A 21,487-nucleotide genomic window follows, 5' to 3' on the forward strand; every position below is an offset into this window, starting at 1 on the left:
CACCAGCCCAGTTGCACACACCTAAGTCTGGATCTAACCTATCAAGTTCAAAGGGCTCCAGATGAGCATAACAATGCACGTCCATATCAGGACACACAATTTTTATTTTTTTTTTAAAAATGTATTTATTTTATTTGTATTTATTTGCCCAATTGGCAAATGCACATGGGCATTTTACAAATGTATACAAAACATGTTTGTACACCCTCATGTGCAAAAACGACACATACGTCTATTTCTTCATAATTCCTTTATAAATGAATAATATCATGCCTTTCTGGCAATCCATCTGAAGCAGCTAAACGTGGGAATCCAGATCATCATACAAAAATCCTGATCATACAAAAATCCAGTCGCAGTGAAGTAAACATAGGACAGCAAAATGGATCTAATAAAACCAGCCGTAAAAATCCAAGTGTCCGCTTGCCTGGAGAGAGCGAGAACTGCCTTGAGCATCCAGGCATCTTGGTGGTGACAAGCTTGTGTGCCCTTGTGCAGCTCCTGTTCATTTCAGATAAGGTTTGCACAGGAGAATTTCCCAATAGATTCATTCCTTATATTGACGTCTTCATTTCACCTTTCAATGAGGCACATGCCGAACGAGAAAACCCAAGAGAGGGGGGAAGAGCAGTGGAAGAAGTGTTGTCTTGTTTTAATTCAGAGGAAATTTTGTTTCAAGCCATCGCAGCATTACTGCAGCCTCTTTCTCAGTTCTGCTCAGGCTGAATTAAGACACCATTTCTACATTACACAGACAGCAAATTTTATTGTCAACTGCCACAATTCTTCTCAACACACAGGCTATCCACAGCTTCCTTTAGACAAGAACCCCCCACCCCAAAAATATTGCTGATTTTCCTGTGGGCACAGGAGGGCTAGCCAAGAAACTGATATACTATGCATAAGCTAGAAGAGAGGTTTTATAGTTGAAAGCACCAGCTCTTTCCAAATTCTCCCAGTGCCTGCTAGCACTCTGGACAGGGCTACTGAATTCTACTAAGCTCACAGTCACCGTTTTCACTACAACGCATTAACAGAGAATCATAAAAAAAAAAAAAAGAAAACACTAAATGACATACTTTTACCTACACTGCAAAGAAAAAAGGGGGGAATGTGATGAAGCTGCAAATTCACACAAGAGACTGCACTTTCCCACTGCTCCATCTGGGTAAACATCCCAATCCAAAAGTACCCTAAGAGCTATGTAGGTGAGATTACAAATGTGCCTCATGCAATGGAGCTTGTCAGTTGCCCAGACAACTTTATATTATCGGGCAGCATACATACAACTGTCATCAAATAAACATATATATATATATATATATATATATATATGCCATGGATCTGTGTAAAGCAAGGGTCTCCAACCTTCTGGGGCCACTGGGCACATCTGACATTTCAAAGGAGTGTTGTGGGTGCGCTCACAAAATGGCTGCCATGGGGGGGCTTGCTCATTTACAAAATTGCAGCCATGGTGGGTGGCAAGTAAAAAAAACAACCCTATTTTCCAGAAGGCAAACTGGTGAGGCTGAAAGAAAAGTTGCTCAAGACAAGGAAAAGGCAGAGGTACAAAATATATGTACAAAACTACTCTTTTGGACCCACAGTTTTCTGCTCCAACACCCATTTCACAAAGAGCAACCTGATGAGGCTCAGAGACAAGAAGCTTGGCCAAGAAACTGAGTACAAAGCAGAGGAGGTCTCTGAGCCCCAAATGTCTAATCACATTAGTTCCCACCAAGCACAATATGATACCCATTTCACCGAAGGCAAACTAGTGATGCCAAGAGTAACACACACACACACACACACACACACACAGAGGCAGAACACACATCCATCTCACACACCAGGGAAAATGCAGACACAAACACCAACCACCCAGGCAAAACCCACACAGCACCAAAAGAAACCAACCAACCATCTAATACCCACCACATTAAAAAAAAAAAAACAGGCAAAACACCCCCATCGCAAGCAAATCACCCCCTTATTCTCCACAACCCCCTCTAGCCTCCCAGGAAGTTCCTTACTGCCCCCCCAACTTACCTTTTTCTTTTTCCTGAGCAAATAGGCACTCTTTAAATAAAGCTTAATGTTCCACCAACCACCATTTTGGACCCATGTGGGGCCCAAAGTAATTCTTGGAAATAAGATGGTGCTGGAGGCTGATGTGTCACTCTGCAGAATGCCAGCCTCCCAGTTTTATATATATACACACACATATCACACATGCGCACACACAAATCAGGAGGGGCAGGGAGCCGGGCAGGCACCAACAGAGGTACCTACAGGCACAGTGGTGCCCCCATGGCACCAGGTTGGAGTCCCCTGGTGTTAGGCAAATTGTTGCCCATCTCCACCGATTCCTAACATTATCTTTCCTTAATAAAATGCAGTGAAGCTCAAGCAAAGTGTCTATAAGGCAAAGAACCAGAAGCATACTCCGATTTGCTCATAGAAGTCTATAGGAAGCAACCTGGCTGATCTAAGTAAGAGAACCTGAGAGCCGCTGAGTGGTGAAAGTCAGTGTGGTCTTTGGTGGTGCTGGATTCAAATCCCTGCTTAGCCCTGAAGCTTACTAGCAGCCTTGGATTAGTTACCATTTCTCAGCCTAACCCACCTCACAGGGTTGTTGTGAGAATCAAATGAGAAAACCCCATGCATGCTTCTCAGGGGAAGGCCAAGATACAATCAGAACAGATTTTAAAAAATCCTGCACAACGCAGAGAGAGAAGACTGAGCTGAGCACTGAGAACAATTAGTGCTATGTGAGTATAGGCCCCAGAAGACCTTCCAGACCAAGGCATTCACCACTGGGGCAGACTGGATATCATCGGGGTTTTTTATTTTTGTTAGATTAGATGACAAAGTGGTCATTTATTAGAAAGGCACCACCACAGAAAAGCTTAATGCAAAAAACCCTGCAGGATCCATTTTGATTTCTGCATGAAAAGCTACGGGCTGAAAGTTGATTGTGGTGCGTGCACTGTGCTAGTGAATAGCAGCCATTCCATCCACGTTGCGGAGGAATGATGTCAGAAAGAATCAGCATTTGCATGGATGACCTAAAAGGCTTCCTTGGGTCTTGCAGCAAACATTACAACTGATCAAGACAAAGATCACTGTTCCTTTTAGTGCACTCTGAACAGCTGCCCGGTATGACACAGCTGCTGCTTTCTCTCTTGGGGGTCAGAGGCAAATGGAAGAGGTTGCCACTGCTTAAAGACATCAGAGAGAGATCTCAGAGTGTCAATTTCACTTTCCCTGCTCTATTAAATTTCTGCTAAAGGCAACCTGACAACTTAATCCCCACCTTGTTAAATTCAGTTGTATGGAATATTGTTACATATTAATTACAACAGCTGTGCTCTATCCCATTTGATAGAGCACTTTGGTGGAAACAAGGACAAGGCTGAAGTGTGTCCATTTTACTGTATTGCCTTAATTGGCTTAAAGGAGAGTTGAAGCAAAAGTATAATGTATTCTAATGCAGCCTCGCAAGCAAATCTGCATAAGTTACTGGCCCACAAAAGCTTTTATTAGACTGCTTGCCCACATATGTTAGGGCCAAAACAAATCCATATCTAGCAGCTACACCTTTCCTTCATTTTTACTCCAGAGTAGATGCAGGGAGCCAGAGCTGGATCATGAAAGCCTCCTTACCCCCCACACTAGGGTCACAAACTGGATCGGGGGGCCTGCACCTACTCTAGAGTAAAAATGAAAGCAAGACATAGCTGCTAGATATGGATTTAAGCAACGTCTGGTTTGACCCTTAGTCATTTTTTTTTCTAGAACAAAAAAAACCTCAATCTTTGCAGAGCCTCCCGGCTTGGTCACCTAGAGGAGATTCTTACTTGCTACAAGTGACTAGGCAAGTGACTATTTGCAACCAACTCTGATGTGGGGCTGGGCGTGTATGCTTGGAAATCATAAAGTGCTAATGTCCAAATTTAAACTCTTTATGAATTTTGACAGGATTGGATGAAAGAGCGAATTCAAAGGATGAGCTTTCCAAGTAAGAAAAACTTAGTACTTCTCCTAAGTAGAACCACCAATACCAGATTATTGAAGCATGCCAAATTTGGTGTTATTACAGGATGGGGACACTGGTTGTCAGAATCCATCCTGTTAAATTGTTAAGGCTAACAATTCTTTGTGTCTACAAATTCCCTGTATAACGTGAAATTCAAACCAATTTCACATTACACAGCAGCAAACCTGGATTTGCAAGTGAGTACACACTCAAAAGGGAGCTGCAATCTGACAAACATACCTCTATGATGCATGTATTTGCAGACGTTTGTCATATTCACACATTACATTTTAGATGTACCCTTTGAACATCTTAGGAGCACCTCTAAAAAACCAAAATGTGTGAAGTAGTCCTCGCCTTTACTGTAGAGGGTAGCATTTTTCTATACCTCTGATAAGGTAGCCTGCAGCTCATGCCTTCTGTCCGGAAACAGAGTAAGGCTGGAAGCAGAGTGAGGATTTTGACCAGCCTTGCTATCTAACCTGCCTGTGTATTCGTCAGATGACTCACAGGATTGGTCCAACATGGGCCACCACAGATATAAATGCCTCAGACAGAATTGTCATATTTCCTCACATCACTTCAAATGCAATGTGTTTCAGGGGAGTCCATTCACACACCCATCTTCCAGTAATCAAGTGTAGAGCTATCAAGTGATATAAATGCATGTGTGAACCAGGACCTGGCTCTATAGATTGTCTCTTTTGATGATGGGCACAATTCAAAAATCAGGAACTGATTCTGCATAACCACAGCCTTTCAGCATCAAAAATCCCCTGACCATACTATCGTATCCACATTTTCATTTCTTTCCCCTTTTCCTCCTTACAAGTAACAAATTCAGGAGAAGACGGGGAAACAGTGCAGAGCTAAAGCTGAGTGCTAGCAAAGGATGTGTGTTCCCAGTGCTCGGAGGGGAGAGCGGGTACAGAGGGAGAATCTTAAATGCATCCGTGCTTCAGTTCAGACACAGCATGCTGCTATTCGAAAATAACTTTCCATTTCATTTTGTTTTCAGTGGAGCAAATATTCGGTGAGAAGGGGGCTAGTAAATCTCTCGCAAAAATGTTCAGCATATTCACCACGTTACAATCCCCTGGATTCTTTGGGGAAAGCTATGAGAATTAAAGTGCTATAAAATGAATATAAACCAATAGTGTAGATATTTAAGTCTGCCAGAGTGGCTTACATCCAATCAGTAAAACAAGACAGCCCCTGTCCAGAGGCTTACAATCTAAAAAGACACAACATACAAGGAAAACGGAATGGGGATGGAAGGGGAAAAAAATTACGTAGGTTTTCAGCAGGTCTGGTGGAATGGGCCTGCTTTCCATCTCATCTCCTTCTGTACTAGTGTTGTGCCAGATCCTGCCTCCTATTTTCGGGAACCTTTTCTCTCCCTGCAAAAGAGGCGTTGTTTTTTCTGCCTCTTTCGCAAGGAGGGAGAGAATTTTGCAGAATTTTCTCCTGGGGGGTGGGACAGGGTTTCCACATACCTTTTTTTAAGTAGAAGCGATTCTTGAGGGGTCTTCTTTCTATTTTTATTAAAACACCCCCTGCACTTGCAGGAGCTCAGGACTCTTCTCCAGCCAGGAGTTCTTCCTGAATGCCCACTGGAGAGGCCCCATGGTCTCCTGGGGGTTCAGAAAGAACTGCCGGGCGGGAGAAAAGTCCTGGGCTCCTGGCAAGTGTAAGGGGTGTTTAAAAAAAAAATAGAAAGAAGACCCCTCAAGAATTGCCTACACTTCAAAAGGTATGTGGAAACCCTGTCCCCTCCTCAAGGAGAAAATTCTCTGAAATTCTCACCTTTCCCAGCCTCTCTTGCCAGAGTTTTCATGTCCCCACCCCCCGAAATGTCAAAAAAGGGAGAACTGTCATTTTTGGCTCAGCACTATTCTGTACAGCCTGCTGGAAATTTGCTCTATGAACCAAAAATATTGTCGGACTCCTGGAGACCATGTTAACAGAGCAGCAAGCTGCCTCTATAGCACATTACGGGCACAGTTTGCCCATAGCTGTCCTATGTACATGCCATTTAAGTGAAAGCAAAATGTGCAAGTGGACACAGAATAGGGGAGAAGAAAGAATGATGAAGTCCTCTTACTAGAGGGACATGAGGAACCAGGCAAGCATGCAAGAGATTTGTTGGAACAAGATAGGTCAGAAATCCTAGTCGGATAGAACAAGTTCAAGATTTAGACAGCTCTGGGCACATTAAAAAAGTGCACTATGAATATCAGCTGAAGTCATCATATAACACCTTGCAACAGGGGAGTTTCTGGCCTCTTTCCAGAATACACTGGGCATTCTTCTTAGGTAATGGAGAAGCGTCCCAAAGAGCCTACACATTCTGGCCAACCCATCCAAAACTGCTGGGAGGAATGAGTTACTAGTCCTCAAAACATAGTTTACTAGTCCACCAGCTCACATGTTCCCAGTCATAGGCCATTTTGATAGCCTGAAAGAAAAAGAACCACCAACTGTCCTTCCATTTACAAAAGCTTCCTACACTCTGCAGACAGCCAGGCAAGTAGTTATTTATAAGCCTCACATAAAAAAGGTAATTGAGGAGCATGAGAGGTAAACAGGACCTCAGATGCAATCTTCACACAGCTTATTGGGAGAGTTCTAGAACAGGATGGTGTTACATTTTTCAGGGCATAAAAATGAAAAGCTGAACTGGGATGAAGCATCTACACACGCACACGTCCAGTTCAGGACATCATTCCTAACTACTTCATGTATATCAAGGACTGTGCATTCCAATCCTATGCATTGTAAATCAGAATTAACTGCCACTGACTTCAATAAGACTTACTCACCAGGTAAGTGTATGTACATAGGGTACATACCTTAATTAAGGCAGCCACGTTATCATCCACCAGCTGCCATATCTAACGTCCTAGAATTTTTCTTAGGAAAAACAGATTTAAATTGTTCTGCATGAGTGCTCTTTATTTCCCTGCCTCCCCCGCTCTCTCACTCACACTATTTCTCACATATTTGTTCAGATGTATGGGCATCCTAACTAGTGCCAAAAAAGCAAAAGAGGCCCTGCAAATACATACATACATATATATAGTGCAAACTGTCTTGTTCTATCAGATTGTCTCCCTAACCCACTGCAAGAAAAGGGAAAGCTCAGTCACCTACCCATGCTCCAGAAACTAACAAATCTCAGCACCAAAGTAAGCAATGAATAACATTTTCAAAATACACACATTAACACAGGAGAAGAGGGGTAAATGATAGTATGATCAGTGGATTCTCTGGATAGAGTTCATTATGAAACCTTTAAATAAACAATTTGATTTTTGGATGGAAACACTTCCAAAATCACTCACGCTCACAGGTTATGTCAATTGCTCAAATTTATTTTCATCTTCTCCCTTCCTACACAACCCCCCCCCCCTCCATCTGCTTGTCTTTACCAGGCTGAGATAATACAGCCCTGAACATATGAAAATATCTCTCCAGGTACATAGCTACAATTCCCTGCCTGAGCTCAACTGATTTTAACCTACCACCCGCCACCCCTCCCCCACTCCTTATTCCCCACCACAACCCCTTTTTAAGTGTTTAAAAACAAGCAGGTCTGGATATTTTTTATTCATAGCAAGCAAGGAATGACTTTCCAAGTAACCCAACAAGCTCAAGGCAGCCTAAATGGAGTTTTCCCCTCTTATCCTCATAACAAACCTATGACTCAGTTCAGGTCTAATGGGAAACCATGGTTTCCCCACTATAGAACAATTCTGCATGAACCTCAGGCATACATGGTCACCCTCCACTCTCCTTTTTTGTATGCCAGAGGATGAGATCGAAGGCTTCCACTTTTAGACCAACCACAGTTCCCCGTAATATCCAAACTCAGGGAACTGCAGTCTGCTTAAACTATTGTTAGTGAGAACAAGCCAGGATCAAACTGTGGTTTCAGATCCTGGCTTGTTCTCAAACCATAGTTCAAACAAATCACAGTTCCACAAGTGCAGGCATCATCACAGGGAATTGTGGTTAATTTAAATTGAAAGCAGAAGTTTTCAATCTCTTCCTCTGGCATACAAAAGAGGGAGGGGGTAAGCTCAAGACTCACTTACACAGCAGGAAACCACAGCTTCCTGTTACATCTGAACTGACTCTGAGTTAGACTGCTGGATAGTGATTGGAACCAAACTATTCATGACTGGGCATGGATCTTAAACCAGGTCTCCCCAGTCCCAAGTCCTACATCCTATTCATTTAACTACACTGGCTGTTTGATTTGCTACTTTAAAAATTAAATGTGAATTATCATTTTTCTACTGCAAGATATAGTTGGGCTTCTTTTTAAAACCTCCTGGATTTTTAAACCAGTGTTATCTGGAAGAATAATTTTTATTCAAACTTTTATTCAAGAATATATCCCACATGCTGGCTGGCACCTCCATCTTTAACACAGGTTGAAGTTACTATGCCCTCTCCACTATTTCAGGGACAACACTCAATCCATATTATGGATTAATTAACACAGCATAAGATGCAATCCTATACATGCTTACCTAGGAGTAAGTCTCATTAAGAACATAAGAAGAGCCATGCTGGAACAGACCAAAGCCCTATCTAAGTCCAGGATTCTGTTCCCACAGTGGCCAACCAGATGCCCACGGGAAACCCACAAGCAGGATACCCTCCCACCCATGTTCCCCAGCAACTGGTATACATAGGCATACTGCCTCTGATACTGAGGAAGCATATTACATGCAGCTCTACCTCTCATTCAAATCCTCACCAGGGTTGGCCCTCTCCAAATGTCTGGAGATGGTGAGCGGCTGGATGGGGAGGAATAAGCTGAAGCTGAACCCTGACAAGACCAAGGTACTTTTGGTGGGAGACAAGAGGAGGCTGGAGGATGTTGACCTGGTGTTGAATGGGGTACGGCTACCCTTGAAAGACCAGGCCCGCAGCCTGGGGGTCATTTTAGACTCCCAGCTGTCCATGGAGGCTCAGGTGGCAGCTGTGAGCCGGACAGAGCTGTATCAACTCCATCTGATACGGCGGCTGCGCCCCTACCTTCCCGACCATCTGCTCCCATCGGTAGTACATGACCTGGTCTCCTCTCATTTGAACTACTGTAACGTGCTCTATGTGGGGTTACCCTTGAAGACGGTTCGGAAGCTGCAGCTGGTACAGAACGCGGTGGCTCGCCTGATTTAAAGGCAGCTGCTGGCGAGATCACATCACTCCAGTGCTGAAGGAACTGCACTGGTTACCAGTTGTTTTCCGGGCCTAATTCGAGGTGTTGGTTTTGACCTTTAAAACCCTATACGGTTCCGGCCCAGCCTATCTCAAGGAGTGCCTCCAGCAACACCAGATAGGCCACTCAACAAGATCAGCCTCGGAAGGTCTTCTCTCTGTCTCATCAGCCAGGACAGCTAGGCTGGTGAGGACAAGGGAGAGGGCCTTCTCTGTGGTGGCCCCCACTCTGTGGAACTCCCTCCCTAGTGAACGCTGCCATGCCCCCTCTTTAATGAGCTTCCACCACGCATTAATAACATGGTTGTTCAGGCAGGCATTTGGGATGGGTTAGGGTAATTTTAGAAATGTGATGCTTTTAATGTAGAATTATATTGTTTTGAACTGTTTATTGTTGTACATCGCCCAGAGTGGCTGGGTGACCAGCCAGATGGGCAATTAATAAAGTTAATAAATAAATAAAGCAAGCAAGCAAGCCATCAGGACTAGTAGCCATTGATAGCCTTTTCCTCCAGGAATTTGTCTAACTCCCTTTTAAAGCCATCCAAACTGGTGGCTATTGCTACATCTTGTGGTAGTGAATTCCATAGTTTAACTATGCACTGTGTGAAGTACCTCCTTTTATCTGTCCTGAATCTCCCAGCTTCATGGGATGGCCATAAGTTCCAGTACAAGAGCAGGAGAAAAACATATAAGAACGAAGAAGAACATTAGAAGAGCCATACTGGATCAGACCAAGGGTCCACCCAGTCCAGTATTCTGTTCACACAACGGCTGACCAGCTGTGATGGGAAACCCACAGGCAGGACATGAGTGCAACAGCACCTTCCCAGCATATCCCTATTCTCTACGCTGTGCATAATACTATAGACCTCAATCATGTCCCCTCCATACTCACTTATTCCCCCAGTTTGGAGAGATCCCTTTGGAGCTCTTCGCAATCCTTTTTTGTTTTAACCATCCTAAATAATTTGGTCTCCTCAGCAAACTTGGCCACCTTATTGCTCACTTCTAATTCCAGATCATTTATGAACAAGTTAAAAAGCGCAGGTCCCAATACAGATTCTGTGGGAATACAGATCTTTGTGGGATCTCACTGGACTCAATGGATCTTACTTCTGAATACAGATGCATAGAATTGCACTGCTAATCATCCCTTTGCAATAATCCTGAAAGATAAAAGTATGGGAAGACTTATGCTCCTTTAATGAAGGTTTGTGAAAATATACTCCTAATCCTACATGGATTTGTTTGTTAATCCTAAATTAATTTGGAGTTGACACAGCCTGGAAATAGGCAAAAAAATTAAAATAAGTTGAAAGTCCTAAGACGGAAGTATACAGTGAAGACAAATGTAACATTTAAAGTGTGGAAGTGGCTTGAACTCATCTTCACAGCTCTGAAAACAAATGGCAAAGAATGAGCAAATGTGCATTCATGTGCTTTACGCTTAAAATGTTACAACTGTTTTCAGCCTGAGTTCCCTGTAAAATACACACTTGCTTTTGGCACACTGTCTCTGGACAAAGAGGGTTTGCAGGTTTTAAATCACTACAGAAGCTTAAGAACCTGTAAATAGAGATGGCAGTGGGATAAGCGTGCATCCCATGGGTACAACTATGCCTCTGTCATATCACTCTTCAGCTCTCTGAAAGAGCTACTGTCATCAAAGACAATAGACAATGGATCTTTGAATTAACACACTTTATTTGGTTTTGGTATTTAGAAGAGTGGAGAAACCACTGTGTCCCTGTAGACCAGAACTAATTTGTATTAGGGTCATAAGAACAATATGTTGTTTACTAGATTTCCCCATCATGTTTTAAAATGTATTACGAGGTATTTAAGTGAACAAGGCACTCTTTACCTATGAACAAAGCACGCAGGTGGCTAACAGAGGGGCGTAGAGTTCACCGAGGGGATACACCTGGGTTTGGGCTGAACCTCTTCATGGGTGACAAATGCTCCTCCAATACACAGACATTCTCTAAACATAGAAAAATAGCATGTGTGTGAGAGAAGAGTTCTAGGCTACCTTTCTCCCTGACATCTACTTTTCTAAGTGCAGAGAATCTCTGTGTATGAAGCAGCATTCCTTGTCGTGAGCCCCCACCTATGGTCTATAATGGTACAGCCCAGGCACAGGTTCCCCCATCTCAGTGAGAACTCAGTCAGAACTGTAACAAGCAACAGGACAGCAGTTTAAGGAGATGCCATTAAAAAGACACTTCAAACAGAGCACTTAATAGGAGGCAGGTCCCACCAACTCTTAACCCAAGAACTTTTTTTTTCTTTCCCAGTGCTGCAAGTGCACCCTCAGACATGAAATAATTAAAAAAACAATGTATCTGAGCATGTGCAAAGTGACTCCCTCGAACTACTCAATAACCACAACAAGCCATCACATACCACATTTGGGAAAAGGTCTTCCAAGTCAGAGGGTCAGACCCACCACCAGAAATGTGTTAATTAGAGGCAAGGTCTAATGAGACACTGCTGGCACAATCCTAAGTAGACAGGCAGCTGCCTCTGACCTCGGAGGCAACCACCTATCCAAAGCAAGGCAGGAGAGGCATGGGGGGATCATTCCTTCGAGGCTTCTCCTGCCTTGCTCTTTATCACTAGACAGCTGTTTTCGGCTGTCTGGGGACATAGGGTGTGTCGAATGCACAACTCCACTCTCCCGGCCCCGGAACGCCCCCTGCCCCGCCCCTTTTCAGTTGCTCCGCGCTTGCCTTCTGAGCGCGGAGGATGGGGCTTCTCCACACTGCCTCCGAGGCAGCGTGGATGAGGGGGGAGGTCGGTTCCCGGAATAGACCATATCCTATGGCCTGCTAAACAGTGTCTAGTGGCCATAGGATTGCTCTCTAAGGGTCAGTGTGAAATAGCAAGCACCCACCCACACCTCCGCACACACATACACAAAATATAGGTAGTTATTTATTATTTAAAGTTATTTATTAGGTGTTATCTCCAATGGGGTGTGTCCAATGTTAGTCTAACGTAAGTCCCAGTCATTCCAATGGGTCTATTCTAAGCAAGAGTAACACCGGATACAACCCTAGATAATTGAATCAGAAATAAAAGACAAGTGCCTTTATACTCACTGGTCAGAACACATGGCAAACAGAAGCAGATGTGTGTCTTACTGAGCAACTGGGTAGAAACCTGCCTGCATGTTTTCCCTCATAATTGAGTAAATAAAAGGGCTAGAATAGACTGAAAACTCAACATTCCGGGAACTTGCCCAGATCATGCCTGAGGGAAGCATACACCCAGAGATCTTGCCCACCACCTTGGAGAGGATATGAATCTTTGTGCCCCACTGTGCTTTTCATCTGGGAAATCAAGCGCTGCTTCAGTTGAGCATCAACATTCCATGTTTGTCCCAGTTCTCCAGCTACCCCAGAGCAGCCTCTCTGAAAGCTCACAGCCTTGCTGTGGAATGAATGGGTCAAGGAAGGATTGCAACCCAGATCACGTGCAGCGCACAAATGGTAACACATGGGGGCAATGTGTAAACACTGCTCTGGCTGGAATGAAAAGCAGCAAATGAAACTGAAATCAACCACTGAAGAATCCAAAGCGAGTAGCCTCCAATGCCCCGGGGCAGGTGCTGTTGCATTTATTCTAAATAGGGGAATGCAATGGAATGGGGGGAGGTGAGAGAACAGGGAACCCCACTGAAGGATCCAGCTGTCTTTGCTCGCGCATGGGTTCCATCTTGCTAAGTCAGATGAGAAGCAGTTTAAAAACCTCTGGAGCCGCCAAACAACTTCTCGCGATCCTTTCCCCCAAACATTGAGGAGAAAAGGAGAAACACCCAGACCACAATCAAAGGGGAAAGAGAAGAAAATCCTAAGTTACACTGGCACAAATGGAGTACTGGGTTGTAGCCAATGTTAGTCCTACTTAGAGTAAGCCCATTGGAATGAATGGGGCTTAAATTAGACTAAGATTGGATACAACACACTGCTTTCAGCTTTCGAGGTATTACATAATGCTGAAACACCTAGAAGCACACCAGAATCTCAGCCATAAAAAAATCTGGAAATCTAACTACACAGAACCTTCCCCACATACACACTTGCAGCCACCAAATTCTTCCATTTAAACAGATCATACCCATCGTTATGTGCATCCCAGCATCTTCTAATGCCACAATATGCACACAAAGCCAGGTTTGAGAATGGTCTCAAATGCAGGTAGATGCTGTTTATTTGCCAACGTGCCAGGTTTCTTGCTGGGGCCAGGGGGAGAAGGAGAGGATCTAGGAATGAAGTCACTAAAAAAGTCATCAGAGCGAAAGGTTGCATACCTCAGAAAACGTGGGTGACGAGGTAGGGGTAATGGAGCCTCTAACTGGGATGTGACAGCCTGTTGGCTATCCACATGCAATGTAAGTGCCATCTATATTTACAATCCCAAAGTCTCTGCTCTCTCTCTGTGTTTAGGTGGTTTGCTGCCTATATATTCCGGATATTTTCATTTTGTTCATCTTTGTATTTCAGATTTTTGTTTTGACCGTGAGCTGCCTCGAGGGCCTTGTTGCAAGGGCAAAAAAGAGAGCTAGTGTGATGTAGTGGTTAAAGTGTAGGACTGGGGCTTGGGAGATCCGGGTTCTAGTCCCCTCTTGGCCATGAAGCTCACTGGCTGACTTTGGGCCAGTCACTGACTCCCAGCCTAACCTACCTCACAGGGCTGTTGTGAGGGTAAAATGGAGAGGAGGAGGATAATGTAAGCTGCCTTGGGTTCCTTGGAGGAAAAAAAGGGCAGGATATAAGTGTAACAATAAATAATGGTCTGGGATAAAAATACAGAACAACAACACAGACAGCTGAAACCTCTTATAAGGGTGAGATTCAGGGCAGATGGTAGCAAGGTCTGAAAGGCCAGCTTGCTGCAATGTTTACAATGTTGGGTTTTGAATATGGGAAACTCAACTGCAGCAGGGTCGTTATTGGGGCGGGGTGGAGGTCAACTTCCTCCGTCTCCCCTGCACTATGCATCCTTTTTGCAAAATTCAAATAGCATAATATGCATCGTTCAGGCCAACTCAAAGATCACAACCGCCCCAAGTGCAAGCTTTCGAGATCTCCAGATCTCTTCATCAGGCAGGCTGTTACAAAAAGCACGTTGGCTGGGAGGCAGCACACAGCCAACCCCCTCTGGAGTGGGACCCCAATGCCAGCCCTACGCCAGGCTCGCCATTCTTTGCACGCGGCTGCGGCCAGAATGATGATGCCATGACAGACACACACAAACACGCGCGGTCCTGGCAGCTCGCCCGCACGGCCCGCCCGCCCTCCAGCCACAGCTTTCGCTTGCAGCGCCTCACCGAACTCCAGCCGACGGCCCCAGAGGCGCGAGATGAAGCGTCGGCTCTTCTCGGCTAGCCGACGCCCGGCAGGAATCACTCGGGAGGCGGACGAGGGCGGGCGCGGAGCCCCGCCAGCGCAAAGCGCACGGAGATCTGCGCCAGGCGCGCAGCGCTCGCTTACCTCCAAGCTCCCGAGGGGAAGGAACGGGGGGCCAGGCCGGGCGCAGGTCCGGCCACCGCTGCCAATGCTCACACCGGCCGGGGGCGACCGAGCCCAGCTGGGGCACCGTCGAAGCGCAGCGCAGCAGCGGCCGCCGCGAAGGCAAGCGGGCAGCTCCGAGGCGAGCGAGCCAGCCCCGCCCTGGCCGCCTGGCATTGGTGAAGCGCCGCCGGTGCTGCCCGCCCACCCTGTGCTGCCCCGTCCCCGAGCGCCGCGGCCGGCAGCGCCGGCTCCGCCCCTGCGAGGCCGGGGGTCGCGCGCGCCGTCGGGCCGAGCCGGCCGCTGCCGCCGCTGCCTTACATGGCCCCGCGGGCCCCCCGAGGGCGGGAAGCTGCGCTCAGGAGAGGCGGCGGCGGCGGCAGGTGCACGGGCAGGTGAGGCGCAGCCCAGCTCTCGCTGCCCCGGAGGCAGGTCCTGCTTCGGAAGACAGCCCCCCCCCCCCAAACACGTTGATCCGTTGCTTCGTTTGAAACGGCGCTTCTCTTACACTTGCCAGCCCATCCGGAGCAGTCGCTTCGCTTCCTGTTTCCGCACTCTCGGCTCAAATTCGAATTCTCCGCCTGACGTTAAGCGGCTGCCTCCAGGCAGAGGGCGTTGCAAGGCTTGGTCCCGTGGGGCTCTGGCCCCGAGACGATTTCTCAGGGTGCCGGGTCTCTTCCACAGGGCCTGGAGCGTCCGTTGGGTTTTTTCCTCGGCCTAATTCTTGGCAATTTGCAAAGGAGATTGCAGCTGGGGAGGGAAGGGTTAACTCCACCCTTCCCGCCTGCTGCAGTCAGGCCCTGACCCCCCCCCCCCATGTTCCCCTGCATGGCAATTAAGTTTAGAAAAAAAATCTATTGGGTTGGGATAATTTGGTTCAGGGCGCAAATTAATTGAATAATTTATTTTATTTGGCATGATCTGGGTGAGAGATTATCTGGCTTTGCCTCCTGTGAAATTTAAATAAATCCTTGTAACTTTTTCTAAATGTGCGCACATGCAGATTTGTAGCCTATGGGTCTAAGCTGTGAATCTTTTAAGCGCCTAGCAACACCCATTGCTTTATTCTTCTGAAGTAGCATTATAGCACCAGAGAGGTATAGCGCTATACCTGTCCGGTCACCACCATTTTAGTGAAGTGGTCAATAGAAGGTGACAGAAAGGGTTTTTTAGTTAGCGCTATAGAGCTAAACCTCGGTAAACATTATAGTGCTGTACCTGTATAATACTTTTTCCTCTAAGGTAGCATTACAGGGGTATAGCACAAATTTTTTAAAAAATCATTTTTAGAAAGGCCTTTCCAGTCACAACCATTAGCCAAGGGGACCTAGGCTCAAATTCTCATCCAGCCATTAATTTCACTGGATTAACTTGGACCAGCCATTCTCTCTCAGCCCCACCTACGTCACAGGTTGTTGTGAGCATAAAACAGAGGGGTAAGAACATATGTTGCCTTGAGCTCCCTGGAGGAAAGGCAGAATATAAATGTAGTAAAGAATAAAAGAAAGAACAGTGCATTACAGCGTACAAATGTTTCATATAATTTCTGGACCTTGAGGCTGGTCCGGAAGCTGGAGCTAGCGCGGAATGCAGCAGCTTGGCTGTTATTGGGAGCTGCCCCTTTTCAGCATGTAACTCCTTTGCTGAGGGAACTGCACTGGCTGCCTATTCGCTACCGGGCCAGGTTTAATGTATTAGTACTAGGGTACAAAGCCCTAAACAACTTGGGACAAGGATACCCGAGAGAGCACCTTCTTCTTTACCAACCTGCCCAGTCACGGAGGTCATCAGAGGGCTTGCTCCTGGTGGTTCCACATGGACCTATGACCTGGTTGGAGGCCACCAGGAAAAGAGCCTTCAGTGTGGTGGCCCCCTTCCTGTGGAACCCCCGCCTTTGGAGGTCAGGAACGCGCCAACGTTGTGTTGCTTTTGGCACCTCCTGAAGACATTGCTCTTTCGAGAGGCCTTCCCTGAGTGACCAGCTGCAGTTTATTAAGTTCAGAATCTGTTATTTTAAAATGTTTTAATTGTTTTAATTATGGGGTTTTATTCTTTTGTCTTGTTTTCACCGCTCTGAGATCTTTGATGTGGAATAGTATATAAAATTTGTAAATAAATATAATTATCTCTGTAACCATTACAATGCTGTTTCTTCCCCCATCAGACTAGGTGCCTGTTGTACCACCTAGTCTGATGGATGAGTTCTGGAGAACTTGGAAGCTTGCACGCTTCTACGGCAATCTGGTTGGTTCTAATAAAGCTTATTGCCCAACTGTGGGTTTTGAACTTTTTTTTCTCATGGGTGGGCATGGCAGTCCTTGATTTTCTTTCCTGTAGGATAGGTCTGACCTATCACCATATTGCAGGGGCTGAGGCTAAGAGAATGACTTGCCAAAACCATCTAGTGAGTTTATGGCAAAGGCAAATTTGAACACTGCACAGCTTGGTCTCTTACAGCCTGATCCTATCCATGTCTACTCAGAAGTAAGCTTCCTTAATTTAAATAGGATTTACTTCCTATGAACACAATGGAACTTCTGAACAGACCTGTATAGAATCTTTAAATTCAACTAGATCAATAAAGCCTTTCCAGGTTTAAAAAATAATGTCAAATATTCAAATAGAAGCAGCATCTCTCTCTCGCATACACACACACAAACACTTACAGACATTACCTTTGGGATGGATGAATCAATTTTGGTTTCTCAGTGTCTCATTTTCCAGTCTTAAATCTGGTTCATTGTGAACTTTGAGAATTTTTCTAGTCTTAAATTTAGTTTATCTCTTAACTTTGAGAGTTTTATTTTTAAAAGTTCACATGGAAATTCATAAGCATTTTGTTCACATTTGTCTTAATACATGCATTTTGCCTAATACACACATTTTTGCAAGACACTTTCCTTATGTCTTGCATTTATATAATGCATTTTAATGTGTTTTTTCCCCTAATATACACAGTTTTGTATGCATCTTTTTTATTGGAGAACTGCACTGCAAAATTCAGATAATTGCAAATTTGGAAGGATAACAGAGTTTTGGTTGCCATAGCAGTTCAAAAGTGAAACATTAGAATTTCTCCCCCATCTCTAAACTTATGTGGGTAAATGTTTAAACCACACCTTGACTAAAATTTGGTAGGCTGCCAGCTGCCAGATAAAATTGTTCCAGGGGTTGGATCCTGGTTGCATACTGCTATACGCCAATCCTGGATTAGTCTGAGTAACTCTGCATATTGTCAAACCCTCAGTATGGGTGACCTTTTGAGAGACTGAAGGATTTGACCTGTTTCTTTAAAACGATTACATCAATATCCACTTTTCTTAGATTATACCAAATTTCTCACCTAGACTGATCATCTGTAAAAGCAAGGAAGGAATCTCAGAAGGAGAAAATATTTTTTAAATTAATACTGGCCAGCCTGCCTGCCTGCCCCTACGTACTTGGAAGACTGAAAAAATTGTTTTTGTACACACAGTCCAGTTTATATAGCCATGGAGGGAGCAATCCTATGGCCGCTAAACAGCGGCTAGACAGCCATAGGATATGTTGCTTTCTGGGAACCAACCTCCCCCCCACTTCCACGCTCCCTCCAAGGCGGCGCGGAACAGCCCCATCCTCTGTGCTCACAAGAGGAGCGCAGAGCGGCTGGAAAGGGGCATGGCCGGGGGCGTTCCGGGGTGGGGATTGCATAACTGCTTGTGCGGATGTGTCGTACAGCAGCCTCCTTTCCCGCTCCGACCTCCCATGGCTAGACAGCAAGCAGGGCAGGAGAAGCACGGAGGGAACAATCCCCTCGGCGCTTCTCCTGCCCTGCTTTGGATAGGCGGTCGCCTCCGAGTTCAGAGGTGACCACCTATCTAGATAGGATTGCTCCTTTATACACCCTTGAGAAAGATCTCAAGGTTGAAATGCCTCTGGCAAATGCAGACCTGAGTGCCTTAGTGGGAAGATATTAGTGAAGAAAAACCTGATGTGTTGGTGCACGTGAACAGGTAATACTGGCAACATGCCTTTGATCTTTTCTAAACAATGTATTGATAAAGAAGACTGCAGACATAGGCTTAAATTCATGTAAAAGTCATTCCATTATTGCCCAATTAACGATTTAGAATCTTCATCTCAGAGCTTTAAAATTCTTAGGTTTTGTTTGGAACTCTCAGAAGAGAGGATTAGAAATTCCATCTCCCTGTGTCTTTCCACCTGAAGGTAGAAAAAGCAGCCTGAGAGGGTGATTTTGAGTGGGGAAATGGATGGTAGGGAAGGGGTTAAGTACTTCCTCCCCACCTGCCCTTCCTCCATTCCTGATGGCAGCCTCAAGTCTGCTTTTCAAAAGTCAGAGCAAAATTACTCAGAATTCCATGCAATGTATATTTGGCTCTGAGAAAGCCTGAATTCTTGTATGCATAATCATTGACCATGCTGCCTGGGGATGATGGGAGTTGGACTCTGTTGTAAATATTTATTTAATACCTGACAAATACTTCACACTTCTTTATTCCACACCAGGGGGGCCCAACTTTTGTGAGTTGGTGGATGCATTTGGAATTTTAAGCATCATGTGAGCTCTCAGAAAATGGCTGCCATGAGGGGGGCTTGACCATTCACAAAGTGGCTGTCACGCCTGGTCACAAAACACCCATTTCTCAAGAGGTAAACTAGTGAAACTAAACAAAAAGTAACTTGTCCAAGAGCCTAAGTACAAGGCAGAACAAGGCTCTGCGCTCCAAAACATGAAGTCACTCTTTCAAACCAGCAGTTTTCTGTTCCAACAACCATTTCATAGAAGGCAAACTGATGAGGCTTATCATAGACAAGTAACTTCACCCAAAAAGTGAGTGAACATAGAGGTGGCTTTGAGCCCCAAATGCCAAACCACAGATTTGTCCCTACAAAGCACAACAAAATACACTTTTCACAGAAGGCAAACTGGTGATGCACAGAGAAACACAAACAAAACAGATACCCACACCGCACACCCAAAAAACCCACGCACAAAGGAACAGGCAAAGTTTCCCTCCTCACTCCCTACCCTCATCCCTCCTCCCAGCCATCCCAGGATTCTCCCTACCACTCCTCCAGCATAGCTTTTTTTCTGGGATGTTGAGCAGTACCCCCGCTCCCCATGCACACAATTCTATGAATGCCTCAGATCCATATGGGGCCCAGAGGCAGTCTTGAAAATACAGATAGTGTGCTGGAAGTGCCTTGGATAGCTCCTTTAGAGTTCTGACTGGTTCTGGCTGAAACACGGAACAGATTTCTCTCCCCACTGACATCAGAGCCATCAGCCTCCACTGGTACAATTCGCACCCACAATACCTGTACATAACTCTTCTAGGTAACTCTTTTAAGTATTGACATTCTGTTCTCTGCTTTCCTTTCTTTCTTTTGACATCTGCATTCCCCTCATCTATGATAAAAATCAAACCCCAGGCAGCTTACTTCAAAAATATAAATCACAAATCAAATTAAAAACCTAACAAAACAAACTGTAGGTAAACAGCATCATGAACATACCATCATAAAAAAAAAAAATCAGCAGACCATCAAAGACTGAGCTAAAAAAAAAAGCCCACTAAAATAGTCTTAAGAGCCTGTTTAAAAGCAGAGGGATCCTGAATGTTATGGCTTTTCTCTCAAATTAAAATGAACAGAGCTATCAGCCTGGGTTTCCCCCAGGCAAACTGCCCAGCTTCTGGGACTTGCCACAAGTGTTGATAGCCCATTCTGTGCTGGTGATTTGTTTCCATGGAAGCTAAGGCGGCTAGCTGGGGGTCAGAAGTAATGACTGGATTCGCCCCCCCCGCCACTCTAACAGGGGGGGCAGGGGGGCAGGAAGGTCCGTATGTGTGAAAAGAACAATAGACCACAGTTTGAATCCGAGAAAGAGCTTAGTTTTGGGGGCAATCTACATTACAACTTTAAACTGGTTTCAAACCTGTTTTTAGTTACGGCTACCAAATACAGGAATTCTGGGAATTGTAGCTCCAGGAAGAGGGGCCACTTGGGCAGGAGACAGGGGTCTCTAGCAAAGAATTCTCAGTACCCTCATGAAACTGCAGAATCCAGTTAGATAAACCGGTTTGAAACCAGTTTAAAGTTGTAATGTAGATTGCCCCTTGGTTTCCATTTTGGGGGGCTGTCTCTCTTCCTGGAGATCTGATGTGGACTGCCCATTAAGCTGTGTGCCTCCACCTATGCTCGACCTGTATATTTATAAATAAATACAAATATATTACAAAATGCCAGTAAGGTTCCAGGGACCTCCTCCGAAAGGAAACCAAGCCCAGGTAAGCACTGTGCCCTTAGATATCATCTCCGGTCCCAGACGTGTGGTGCACGTAGCATGACAAACCTCTCTTGGAAGGCTCTGCCCTGTTGGGGCAAAACACTGTTGTTGTAATCCCCATAGTGCCACTGGGGAGCTGAGGCAGAAAAGGGGCTTTGCCTAAAGCAGGGGTGCAGGTTGCATGCCCTGGCCTACGACCATCTACTGAATTCACAGCCAAAGTGAGATTTGAACCAGGGACTTTCTGATCAATCACTTATTTACAAATCATAAATCATGTTTATCTCATTTATTCTATAGCATTTTTACATCACTCATCATCCCAGGATGATTTACAGGCTCCCAGAGCTCCCAAAGGCTCCCAGGGTGACTTACTGATCAGTAAAAAAGAAAAGTCCTCAGGCTACC

The 21,487-nt window shown here is 45.3% G+C and overlaps 1 protein-coding gene across 4 annotated transcripts in view; it reads right to left on the reverse strand.

The window, feature by feature from the left end:
- TPPP (tubulin polymerization promoting protein) overlaps positions 1 to 15,596 on the reverse strand; it is a 69,074-nt gene extending 53,478 nt beyond the window's left edge. The window contains exon 1 of one of the 4 annotated variants that reach the window (XM_084857592.1): positions 15,299 to 15,596. In XM_084857592.1, coding sequence (XP_084713718.1) covers positions 15,299 to 15,312 — 14 coding nt within the window. In that variant the 5' untranslated portion in view covers positions 15,313 to 15,596. The other 3 variants (XM_084857595.1, XM_084857593.1, XM_084857594.1) reach the window with 3 other exon arrangements.
- Between the last annotated feature and the right edge of the window lie 5,891 nt (positions 15,597 to 21,487).

The sequence above is a fragment of the Heloderma suspectum genome, chromosome 5 (genome assembly GCF_057233095.1).
Source record: "Heloderma suspectum isolate Gila_16-S chromosome 5, 16-S_ref, whole genome shotgun sequence".
Classification (NCBI taxonomy): Eukaryota; Metazoa; Chordata; class Lepidosauria; order Squamata; family Helodermatidae; genus Heloderma; species Heloderma suspectum.